The sequence below is a fragment of the Pyrgilauda ruficollis genome, unplaced genomic scaffold (assembly GCF_017590135.1).
Source record: "Pyrgilauda ruficollis isolate IOZ18807 unplaced genomic scaffold, ASM1759013v1 scaffold14, whole genome shotgun sequence".
NCBI classification, from domain to species: domain Eukaryota; kingdom Metazoa; phylum Chordata; class Aves; order Passeriformes; family Passeridae; genus Pyrgilauda; species Pyrgilauda ruficollis.
Window position 1 is genome coordinate 8157578 of NW_024512543.1, and position 12888 is coordinate 8170465.

At 41.2% G+C, this 12888-nt stretch overlaps 1 protein-coding gene across 2 annotated transcripts; it reads right to left on the reverse strand.

Annotated features, from left to right (window-relative positions):
* Positions 1–1133: 1133 nt before the first annotated feature.
* NUSAP1 (nucleolar and spindle associated protein 1) lies at positions 1134–12807 on the reverse strand. 2 transcript variants are annotated; one of them, XM_041460186.1, is made up of 11 exons: positions 12600–12807; positions 11430–11480; positions 10169–10360; positions 8984–9158; positions 6943–7026; positions 6133–6233; positions 4996–5183; positions 3830–4005; positions 2769–2879; positions 1861–1966; positions 1134–1390 (listed from the first exon to the last, which is right to left on the reverse strand). In XM_041460186.1, exons 1-11 carry the CDS (start codon positions 12690–12692, stop codon positions 1303–1305), a joined length of 1365 nt encoding a protein of 454 aa, XP_041316120.1. In that variant the 5' UTR covers positions 12693–12807; the 3' UTR covers positions 1134–1302. The 2 variants fall into 2 exon arrangements, with proteins under 2 accessions (XP_041316120.1, XP_041316119.1); XM_041460185.1 differs by having other exon boundaries at positions 11415–11480.
* Between the last annotated feature and the right edge of the window lie 81 nt (positions 12808–12888).

Sequence of the window (12888 nt, forward strand, 5' to 3'; positions counted from 1 at the left end):
ATCTTAGAGGTGAAAAGCAAGAGAATTTTAACATCTGCTATTTACCATAGAAAGGAACAAAACCTTAACTGTTCAAAGTATTCAGTTGGTAATTTGTAAATTCAGTTGTGACTTTTTCAAAAAGGTAGTTTACAATTATGCATTAGTTTGCCAGAGAGCTTGCATATTTTTTCTTCTTTTTGAAATTCCCTACTGTTTCATAGGCATTCAATTAGAAATGCTGAGTAATTGCTGTAACTTAGAGAACTTAAGAATTGATCTGGAGAACAGGGCAAGCAGGTACTTCCAAATCTGGTCATTTTGAACACGGTGGAACATTTTGAAGCTGCTGCTATCTAAGGCCTGATTGCCTGCATTCTAGCACACAACACATTCTGATGCACAAGTGTATCCTAAGTTGCAAGGAGGCTTCTTGAGCATTTTTTTTTCCACTTACATTTTCTTCAATAAATCAGCCTTCTGAAATGGAGTCAAGTCTTGTGACTCCACACACAGAGAGTACAATGCAACAATTGGGGACCTCCGGACGCATGGAATTGATGGTCACCCCAGGAGTGTTATGAGTTTTTCAGATGGGCAAAATTTCATAGATTTTTTACAAATGTGGTATACTCCCTCGATTTAGATCTTTGGGATTTCATGGAGTCTGTTTTTGAGTGGACAAAGGATCAGGGTGTTGAACTCCCGATAATGTGTGGAGTGCACTTAAGGCCACTTCCCTGATTTGAAAAAAAGGGATGCTGCGGGGGGGTTCGTGGGTCGGTGGCGCGGCCGCGCCCCGTTTCCACCAGGTACGGTACGAGAGGAACCTCTCGAAGAAGACGAACCGCGGGTTCTCAGCCACCCCTCATCACCCACGGCTGAGCAAAAGTTTTCCTCTGCTCCCTTGGAGTGTGCGCAGACAGAGCTGCCTTCCCCCCCGCTCTTTCTCCTGGGGGGGATGGGGAGCCGGTCCCGCCGCTTTCCGGGCCGGCCCCGCCCGCTTCGCCGCAGCATTCTCCGCTCCCCCCACTCCGGGCGGGCGCGGAACCGATCCAGCCTCGGCCAGCCCCGCGGGAGGCACCGGACCCCGCGGCTCCGCCCGCAGCCCCGCCGGCTTTGATGGCTGCGGTGATGGCTGCGGCCGCGCTGCAGTGTCCATACGTTCTAATCTCAATTGTTCAAATTCTATTACTCTAATTATATTACTATTTTTATTACCATTTTATTGCTATTAAACTTTTTAAATTTTTAAAAACAAGTGATTGGCATTTTTCACAAGAGGAACAGTATTTACAGTGAAGTCTTAGATCCTTGTTTGTTCTAACACCCAGATAGGCCTCTACGTTTGCCAAGAGCATGAGCCTTTTTCTTTTTTCTCTCTTGCTCAAGTGTCTCGCGCCTTTCGTCCCTGGAGGAAAAAAAAAGAGACTATGTCAAGTTTTAAAGGTAGAGACACTAGCAACCAAAGGAATCTGAAGCTGACCACAGCCCAACACAAGTTTAATCAGTGTGCTGCCTTTGCCATAGGCAGAGATAAGAGTACCATTATGGACTGAACCCAAACATTCAGGCAAATATGTCTGCTGAGACATGCAGGTTTAACACCTGAGGTAAGAGCATGTCAATACTGACAGCTTCTTCCAAGATGAAGGTAAGTCTCTAAACTCTGGAACTGATATTGTTCATGGAAAAAAAAGTCTTAACAAATTCAAAGCAGCCTTTTGTTGGCCTTCTTGAAATTAAGTAGTCATTGGAAGGAAAAATGGCGTTAATACAAAAGTATTCTTTCCTAAACTACATTTAAATCCTAAGAAGAAGAATGAATCATCATATTATTTTAAGTAACACTATCTATAAAAAGATGAGTGGTGTACTAACCTTGTCTGGAGATGTGGCTGTTTGTAATCTTTCCTATGTGAACAGACACCACCAGACCTACCGGGAACAGCATTTTCTTTAAATTCTCCCCACGGTTTCAGTCGTCCTACAATTTAGGAGCAAGAAGAGAGACTAGTTTAATAGTTCAGTAACTAATTGTGTGCTTAACTTCTTATCATGAATTCATCCTAGCTAGTCTGTTTCTTACTGGTTGTTTTGAAGATGCAATGCCTCTTTAACCTGTATTGTCAGTTTCACCAGCCCATTCCCTACAAGTAGTTCTTCTGTAAGTAGAAACAGATGACTATACTTAGAAGTAACACACACCATGCAAAGTTCAGCTCCTCACACGAGATTAAAAAAACCCACCTCACTGTGTAAGGAATAGTTTGTATTTCCTGTACATGCACCTATTCAGTGGAATGCAAGGATATTGATTCTGGTATTTATGGGCTTTTGGTCATAAAATCTTAATCTTCATTAGGGAGGCTCTTGAAGCATATATTATGAAGAAACTTAACGTCAGACTATGTGGGAACCCAGAGAAAAAGGAAAAGGGACAGGAAAAGAGACTGTAACTTTGTCCTCACTGTTTGTATCAAAGCGCCCCTTAGGAGCAGCTGAGTGTGAGGGCTGTGACCAACGCAGGCTGTACAGGGTCACAGTGAGGGCTGTGACCAACGCAGGCTGTACAGGGTCACAGTGAGGGCTGTGACCAGTGCAGGCGGTACAGGGTCACACTGAGGGCTGTGACCAACGCAGGCTGCACACAGTGAGGGCTGTGACCCAGTGAGGGCTGTGACCAACGCAGGCTGTACAGGGTCACACTGAGGGCTGTGGCCAACTCAGGCTGCATGGGGTCACAACTGAGGGCTGTGACCAACGCAGGCCGCACGGGGTCACAGTACCTTTGTGTGGCTGATACCGAAGTGGCCGCGAGAGGCTTGCTTTGAGATCAAATGTCTTCTTTCCACTTGTGGGTTCTGCAGGTTGAACTCCAAACTTGAAGGGGGTAAGAACTACAAAAGGCATCGAGATACCATAGTTAGAATAGCGAGAGCATCGATGTACACAGAAAGACCACACCACGATTGTCAAGACCAAAGAGCCATTAAATGCTCCTGCTGCTACTTCTAAAGACAGAATTGCACAAACAATGTAATTCTCACTTGAAATAGGGAGGGACAAGAGTTGCAGAGTACTGGCCCTTTAGCTATGATTATACTATGGAAGAACACATACAGCTCCATGTGTTTTTCTAGTCCTTCAAGGGAAATTGTGTTTCTTCTATACCTATTTGGAACCAAGTGGTTTTTCACGTTAAAGAAGAATTATTTTGGAACAGGTCAGCTTCAGATCATTGTGGAACTTTTCTTGCCCCTTGAAAACATCAGTACTATCACACAGCAAACCAGGAAGCTCTGGGTTCTTGACATGTGCAAATATCCCTGTGATGCTAAGGGTGTCAATGGCTGGATAGCAGCACTGTGCTGCTGCAGAGATTGTTACTAATCAGAAGACTTCTGACTTTTCTTAGTTTTAGTTCCTGAGTTATCAGGGTGCTGAGGCTGATAACAGCTTGTCCATCAGCTAGAAGCCTGATGCATGCTAACCCTACAAGGAGAACAAGGTGTCAGGAATTCCTTTCTGTGCAGATGGGGTGTCCCTGTGTCTGCTATATGAATCTTTTACTATGTAGTCCCTGAAGGTCTAGAAGACTTTCTATCCTCTTTTCTGTAGGTGACTAGATACCATATGTTTAAGTTGTGGCACCTAAACATTTTATTCAAAGCACTGGAAATCACAGGAAACAAAGAAACTACTGCCATTTCTGAAGAACCAGTCATAAATTAGAGAATTAAATTAAAACCTGGGTCTACATGACATTTGGTAGTTAAAAACTTGTATAGTAATTCAGTAAGACGAAAGTCTTGATTTGAAAGAGCCAAATATTCACCATCCACCTTACCCTTTGATGCAGTCAGATCATTATTTTTTGCATTTCCCTTACTGTTCTTCTGACTTATTAGTTTGCAGCTCTTTTGAGTGTCAGGTGTGCAGATCTCCTCCATGTATGGAGACATTCTAGATGGAGTCTTGAGAAGAGAGCGTTTGTGCTCATTATCTTTTGTGGCTTCTGAGAATCTGAAAGATTTTAGAAATATGAAGACAAATTTAGTCACCTACAAGGAATGTAAGCAATGTACCAGAATATAGAAGGTTCTGCCTTCTATATTATTTATTATTAATTTATTTATTACAGATTTACTGTGTGAAAGATGTTCACAGCTCATACAAAAACCATACTAAAATACCTTGCTGGCATAACACTAAGTTTGGAGCCAGTGTCAATAGCAGTAAGTACTATCAGAAACTACAAAGAACTGACTTTCTTGTTATTTTGAAAAGCAAATATACTTAGGTGCAATAAGCTAGTAGGTTTATTCACCAACAGATATGATTTACTTTAGACCTGGATTCTGTAGTAAAGCACTGCTTATTTTGTTAGTTATAAAATTCATATTAAGAAAAATTGAAAGACAACTAACAGAATGCTGGACCTCAAAGACCTACAAGAGGAAGAAGCTGAAGATTTTGAAACACACAAGTTACCTGCATACCAAGACACACACATTCCATACATATTCCAAATGTGTATATGGAGGACCCCTGCTGTGACACTGTGCCACTGAAGGAGAGGGGAAGTACAGGACAAAAGGAAGAAAGTACCTAAAAACCATTACAAGACTTACCTGGAATACTGAAGAGAGTTTTGATTTTAAAAATTCACAGAAAAATTAATTAGGATAAACAGAAACTATTAGGCTGCCTGGCAAAATAGAAAACCTAACACAGTAGTAGAAGAAAAATAATTTGCTTGATTTTGCATCACTTGGCTTTAGAAAAATGAAAGCCAGGATCTTCTAAGAGACATAAAAATGAAGAATGAAGACAGTAACATCACAGTGAGGCTTAAACCACCCACAAAGCCAGGCTGAAATTTAGTAATCAGAATTAGTCTTGCATAGTTCAGGTTTGGAAGCGAAATAATGTAGTAAAATCATAGTCAATGTTGATTATTTCATGTGTATCACACCAAATGGCTTGCTGGTAGTTTTGGTTTGTACTTTTTACCTGACATTCATTTTGGATGTTGAAAGTACAGAAGGACGAAATGAAGACTTCTGGGATAAAATGCTCCGATTAGCAGCGTTCAGAGAATTGCGTGGTGAGCGCCGCAGGTTACAAGGAGTGCTGGTGGTGGAGAACCTGCCTCTTTCTGGATTTGGGCTGAATAAAAATCTTTTGCCACTGGCTTGTTTCTAGGGAAAAGCAAATTCTGAGTTACCAGACTGTTGAAAATTTATCTATAAAGCAGCCAAGAGGAAGAGAAAACACACAGTGAATCTAAAGCATATGGCCTCTTCAGTTTTCTCCCTTTTTTTCCTCTTTCAAAGCATATTTTAAACGTAAGTATTTTTATTATTAAATTGACCTGACAACACATATCTTCAAATACAGAGTGTCTTTTTCTGATGCTCTTAAGGGATTTGATTTTCTGGTCAGCACCTGGCAATAGTAATTTGTCTGAAGTATACATTGATACAATTAAAAAAATAAATGTAGTGTTCAGGAATTTTATTCATTATTGCTGTTTGACAGGGACAGTGCTAGAGTAATCAACCTGAACAATTCTATGGCCATATTCACTCACACATTCATTGATACGTTACTGTCACTTTTTTAGGCTCTACTGCACTTTGTGAGAGGCCCTGTTAGCAGCTTTCACCCATGTGAGGATGAAATACAAGAACTGAGAACAACACATACTGAATGTATTTTTAAGGAGAATCATATGCAGCCATGGGATGATAGTTCAGGTACAAAAGAGAAAATATTTAATTCCTGCTCTTTGAAAAATAACCTATCCCCTTGGTTAAATTTTGCAGCAAGGTTTGTAATCTTGATTTTTTCAGACAGTTGTAAACAAAAGGTCCAGGAGATCTTTCACAAAAGTAATTGTGACAATTATTTTTACTCAAAAACAAGTTAGTTGTTGGTTTCTACAGCTGTACACTGTTAACACATAAAACTTTGTATTGTTACATAAGTTATATACAAATAACTATATATATTGGTTATAATATTCCACTGCATGTTCACATGACCAGTTACTTACTGATCTAAAGGGACCTGGTAGGACTTTTACAGAAAGACCCTGGAAATAACTGAATATGCCAACAGTGGGTACCTTCCTGTGTAATCTCTTACCTTGACTGTACTGCAACTTTCGTTCAGTTTTTTTTTCCTCTCAATGTAGTCAGCAATAGATTCCATTTTCTTGAACTGAGCCTCATGCAACTTTTTAAAGTCTAAGAAGTTCAAAAATAAGAACATTCACAGATACATTATGGTTCTAAGGGAGTTTAGTATACAATAGGAGAATTTTGTGACACCCATGGTCGTGACCTCAAAGAAGGCAACGCATCCCTCTAATTAAAGGTTGTAGACACAGCTGACCAAACAGGACCAAAAGATTCTATTCACATGGCCCACTACCTGGTAATCTGAAGGATTATAGAATCATGGTTTGGGTTGGAAGAGACCTTTAAAGATCATCCAACCCAACCCCCAAATTCTGCAGTTAAAGAAAACAACAAATAGTTCTACATTTGAGATTATTTAACACATTTTAAGAAGTAATGAACATGAACTAATGTATAGCAGTACAGCACAACCATAGTATTTATAAAGTGGAAACTAAACAAGCAGGAATAGTAGCATGTATGTGTTCCTGTTCTTTGAAAATTATTAATACAAGTATTGTATGGAGAAGTCACCAAAATGTTCAATAAACCAGTTTTTTTTAACATACATGCCAGTCATTTACTACTATGAATTTACAAGCTGGAATATGTACCTTGAAATGTAACATTTGGGAAATTTTTTTGGCTTGCTTTTTAAAGAAAGGAAATTCTTTTATTTGAGCAGGAATAGAAACCTGAGTTGTAAAAACCTAAGTCAAGTCTCCCTTTATACAGAGAACACACATCTCTTCCTAAAGATGGCAGGTTGTCTTACTTGGTGTCGTAGCTGTCACTCTTGCAGACCTCGATGCACGGCCCACATGTACAGGGATCTTCCCTCCTGCAGGATGGGCATTACCTGGTACAGCAAGATTAGACAAAATCATTACGACTCCTGGAGGATTTAAAGTAGTCACAGTACATTGTTCCAGTGTGTGTTTCAAGACATACTTTCTCTTCAAAGTGGGTTTAGGCTTTGAGAAATAAAACCAGCTGGAATAGGTATGTTCTAAGACTCTCAAAAGTGTTTTAATTGGTTTGTCATTAATAATATATCTTGACAAACCACAAGCCCAGCACGAATCCTAAAGTCATATTAGGTTAGTATATGATGATAGTAGAATATTTTTCAGGGAAAGTTTACAAGAGAACTGTGCTTGTGGTAAACAAAAACTTTGAATTCACAGGCTTTGATCTGTGTTTTTTAAATGTTGACACTAAAGAAAAAATACCTTTTGACCAAGTTTTCTGCCACTGCCTTAGTTACATACAGAGTCAAAGTTATTTTTATCGTCTCTGTTCTCAGGTGTAGTAATACACTCATGTTCACATTTTAATGATTTATTTTCTTAAGAAAAAAAAAAATCAGGTAACAACCTTACATCAAGTTCAGTATTTGCATATCAACAGCAAATATTTGCATTTCTGGTCATTCACATCCCCTCAAAAGTAAACTTAGATGACCACAATATATTGAAAGAAATCCTTACTGGAAACAAATAACGGTGTGCAGTTAAAAAAAAAAAAAATTTGTTGATATTAACTGCAGAGTTGTTACTACAGCTACAGGAAGAGAGGAGCACTGTACCAACTGTCAGGATGAGTGATGCCCCCAAGAATCCCCCACATATCCTATTGCTTTTGTTTTTAAAAACAACAACCTTCACAGAAAAACCCACACTTTTGAGTTAGTTCAAAATTATTAGTGGTCTCCCACAAGATTGTCCTTGTAAATTCTATGGAACAACAAGAATATCCATAATAAACTTACAGACTACATACACTGAGCCTAATAGAGCAAATGCAGAAGTGTATCTTGACAGACCCTTCAATATCAAGAAATTATCAGATTAGGTAGACAAACTCATTTCTTCTTCTCAGCTGCATACACAAAGCAGTGGGGGATAAATTAATTCATATTTCATAAAACTCAAATACACTCAGCCCTCTGAAAACTCCTTCACTAAAAGCAAGACTCTGAAGTCAAAGCCAGTAAAATTCCTATGCTGCAGAATTTGTGGATTTGTGTTACAACCTTAAACAAGTAACACAAACCAGACCAATTTTCTTCTAGTATCCACAAAACAAGGTACTGATCAACAGGTGTGCCACAAAAATGGTACGAAGACAGAATAATCAAAAGATAATTTTATTGTAAGTAGCACTAATTAAAGTTACTTTGATCCTGTGGGAACTCAGCATATCACTCCGGATGTCCAGAGTCACTGAGAGAACCCTTGGGGGGCTCAGAGACCTTGGAATGTTGCCAAAAGTGTCTGGTGGCTTGACTTTGATCCTTTTAGAGATGAGTCATCTATGTATGAGGAAATGAGAAACCTTAGTGTTTGAATGGTGTATTTACAGGGTGAAATATAGATTTTAGAATTTTGGTACAGGGGGGTCATGGAGACAAGATGGACGATTCAGGGCGTGGTCCCAGGTTCTTCTTTCTTCTTCATGTCTTCCATTTTCTATGATGATGTTGGCATTTGTGGATTGGTTCATGGTAAAAAATGCACTTGTTAATAAGGGTGAAAAGTATTGGGAATTAAAGGTAAATATGTTAGATGTAATTTTTACTATAAAAGACACAGCCGCCCCGTGGGCGGGGGAGAGTGCACTGGGCTGCCTTGCTGAACAGACCTCGGCTGGGCAGACAGAAAATATTGTAGATAAGAAATAATAAACAAGATCGAAGACCAAAAATTCAAGAGTCCAGACTCATCCTTCGAGCGCGGCCTGCCCAGAACCACCTTTCCCGTATCGGGGCAGAGACAAATAACACCGAACCCCGATAGATCCAGTTTTGTACTTACGTTGTTCTCCCCTGCCTTTAGTAGAAGTCTTCTCTGCTTGTTTCTTCTGGCCAGCACCCATCCTTGGATTCTCAATAGCTCTCTCTTCAGTTATCTCCATTTTGTTTCGTGATATCTTCTCTCGTTTTTTGTACTCACCCTGAGGCATTTCATTTTCTTTCATTTCAGAATGCACCTGCAATTTAAACATCTTTTGTTTAACCAGTTTGCTCCAACTGGATATAAAGCAAAGCTGTTCTGAGAACAGTGGGCCATGGATCAGATTGCCCAGAGAGGTGCACAGCCTTCATCCTCAAGGGTTTTCAGCATCAGGTTGGATAAAGCCCAAAGCACTGGGCTCTAACCTCATAGCTGAGTCTGCTTTGATTGGGAGATTGAGCCAGAGATTTTTTCAAGTCCAAACTGAATTAACCTGCGCAATACTTACCCTATTTCTTCACAAACTTAGATATAAAGCTTTGACCTGCATAGCTCTCACATTTTAGTATAAAATTGCCTTTATGGATTAAAGTCAATTATTTGCAAGTAAGATTAAATTCACTGGGGATGTTACTTTTTACTGTTGTATTCTTGTGTACTGTACAATTCTCTAATACTAAAAGACTAGCACTCCTCATTTTCCTTATTTCCCTCCTCTACCTCAGTAAAAGTCTTTCAGACAGTTCCTAATTTATCTACTTCCTTGTAACTCAAAAAAAAGTCAACCTCCATCTCACCTTGTAACTTTCACTCCCGAAGTCACACAACCCTCACAATAAAAAAGGTTATGAGGTTTAGGCAATTGTGCAACTTCTGATAATTTTTCTGTATCAAAATAGTGATAACAGCCTTATTTTAGGTAAATTCTGAAACTAGTCTAAGATTGAAAATACTACAATGAACTAGTGAAGGCAGCCTTACACTCAGATAAAGTGTTTGGAATTGTATATTTCTTAGAGGAATTTATTTTCTTGAATCAGTGACTAGAAGTAATGTCTGTCTATCATGGGAAAGTGCATAAATGGCCAAAAGTCAGTGCTACAAAATACAAAAGACCAGTACCAGAATGCTTGAATGTCAATTTCTGTACATGTCTATATACATACAAACACACCCCATCTATAAATGGTGATTGAAAAGAAATCAAGTGTGCTTAAATTATGCTCAGAGAGAGGACAGAACACAAAAGCATGCAAAGCAAATCACCTGTTTCTCATCAGAAAGCACTGGGTTTTCTTCACTGCTATTAGTTTCCTCACGGGAGTTCCTCTTTTTTCTGGTTATCTTCTTATCCTTACCATTTCTTTTTGTAATGAAACACACTGAATCAGACAAAATTTCCTCCTGATTGCTCAGTTCATCTGATTTAATAGAAGCAGATGCACTCTTTACAGGACCCTGCAGCAGAAAAATACTATAACTGGAAGATACCTGACACAAATAGGAATTAAATACTCCAGACCAGTTTCAATTTTATTATTTAAAAAAGTATTTAACACTGAGGATAAACAGTAGCACGCCATGTAGCAGCCCAGTAATCAAGAAACTGGCACTATCTAGATTCCCCTAAGCATCAAAGCTCATTGTTTGGAGACTTGAAATACAATTCCTATTATTGCTTTATCATATTTCGTTTTAATAAGATTATAAAAGCCTAGTATTTGATATTTGAAATCCAACTTGCATGATGCCATGACCCTCCCATATTTGTATATTTGTGGAATACTTTTCACCAGTAAAGGGCTCCTTTTCTACTCGTAAAAATTTTTTAAAAGCCTCCAAGGTTTATACCAGTTCCTCAAGACTTCAAAGAAGATTGTTAAGGGATACACTTAAAGGGAAATGTATTTTAGAAAAAGGAGATAAATTACTTTAATCAAAAATATTGCCACACTCAACAAAATATTCTGCTTACAGAAAACTTTTTAAAAAGTTAAGAAAACAAAACACTAAGAGGCAAATAAAGGAAGTAGCACAACTGTATTGCTTTCATTATAAGTGGAAGTAAATTGCAGTAGATGCAAAATACTTTCCAACTAGTACCTAGTCCCCTTCATTTATGCATGCAAAATGCATAAAATATTTTTATATTTGGTACTGAATAGTGTCTGGAGCCAAACAAGGAAGAATTAAGGTTTGTTCAGTGGAAATTAAATGTTATTGTTCACAGAGAATAGGTTTGTAGTGATGTTAAAAAATACATTGTTAATTTTGGCAGCTGAAAGGAAATCAGCTTTCAGTCATAGAGGCTGCCTCAAAACTAACATTAGCATATCTACTTCTATCAGTATATAAGTACTTTAAACGAAGGGCACAAAGAAGAAAAAGGTATTTCTATTACAGTTCCCATTGTGGTCAAAATCACCCTTCAGCACATGCCCTGCTCTATGGGTTACAAATTAAGGTTTGCATTTCTTTAAAACAACGTCTTATTATTATTTGTATACGTTACCATATTTTCACTTACTCCATTTGTCCTTTCAAAGTGCTGCTTCAATGATTCCAATAATTTGTCTGCCTGAAGAGAAATCAAAACGACACGTGAACCAAACAGTCCATTAAGGCACCGAAGAGCTGCCCAGCCCACCCCGCATGCTGTGAACAGATCCAGCAAACGAGCAGGACATTTCCTGAATCCAACAGCGTGAGGCACACCGGGGACTCGCTCGAGTCAGTCATCAGAGACAGTGCCTAAGGCCACAGATGAATCTGCAGCATATTCTCCAAGGAGGCACAAAGGCAAATTTCCTTGACTAGGTTTCTCCTGCTCTATTTTCCAGGAGGTTAATTGCTCAAGGAAGGAGACAAACTGTTTTAAGCCCCACAGCTGAACCTGAATTAAAATCGTGTCAAATTTCTCCAATTGCTCCTGTCTTGCCCACGCTACACACAAAGCATTATTTTCATCCCTCGCATACATTCAGCAGTAATAGTAATAAAACAACAATGAAAACAAGTAACACAAACTCAACACCATTGATAATTCAGGCTACGAAGGACACTTAAACATATAAGTTTAAACAATCAATGTACCCCAAAACTAACATTGCCAGAAAAACTCTCAGTCCTGTGAGGCCAGGGAGCTGCCTTGCCCACCCAAGATGTTTCTTTCAAGGCTTGATGGCTCCTGCCGCTGCTGCCGGAGGAGCCCGGCCGAGCCTCACACGCACCCGCAGCTCCAGCGGGACCCGGGACCGCCCTCCCTCTCCCCGCTCAAGGCACTCCCTTGTCACTGCTCCTCCCGCTCCGCGCCGTAAGAAAAGAACAAGCCAAGCCAAACAAACAAACACACGCAGCTACGCGCGCCGCCGCCGAACGGCGCGGGGACACCGGCGTGGGGGAACAGCCGGGCCAGCGGAGGAGGGGGCAGCCGCCCCTTCTCGATGCCCGCGGGACACCGGAGCCCCGCTCTCCCCCTCCCCGAGCGCTTGCCCGCGCTCCGGACGGCAGCACAGCCCCGGGGCGCCCAGCGCGATGCCACCGCCGCACCCGCGGGCGGTGCCGCTGCCAGCGCCGCTCCAGGCCCGGGAGGGTGAGCCCCGGGAGGCTGGGAATGCGTTCTCGCCACGGGGCACGGGGGCACCCCAGAACCCGGAGCACCGTGGGCATTGTCCCCTCGCAGCCGCCCCCGCCTCACCCGCAGGTTTGCCCTCAGCCCGGCGGCCTTGGCGATGCGCTGGAGCTCAGCGTATTTCAGCGCCTCCAGGGGCTTCAGCGAAGCGAACGCCATGACAGCAGCTCCGAGCGGCCGGCCCTGCCCGCCGCGCGCCAGCCGACACCGCTCGCGCGCAACCGACACCGCTCGCACCGCCCCCGCCGTTCAAACGGCCCGCTGCGCCAGGCCATTGGCTGGGCTACAGAAGGGGAGTGGCCTAGAGGGGCGGAGCGCGGGAGTCGCCAATGGCGGAGCGGGCTGCCGCGCGTGC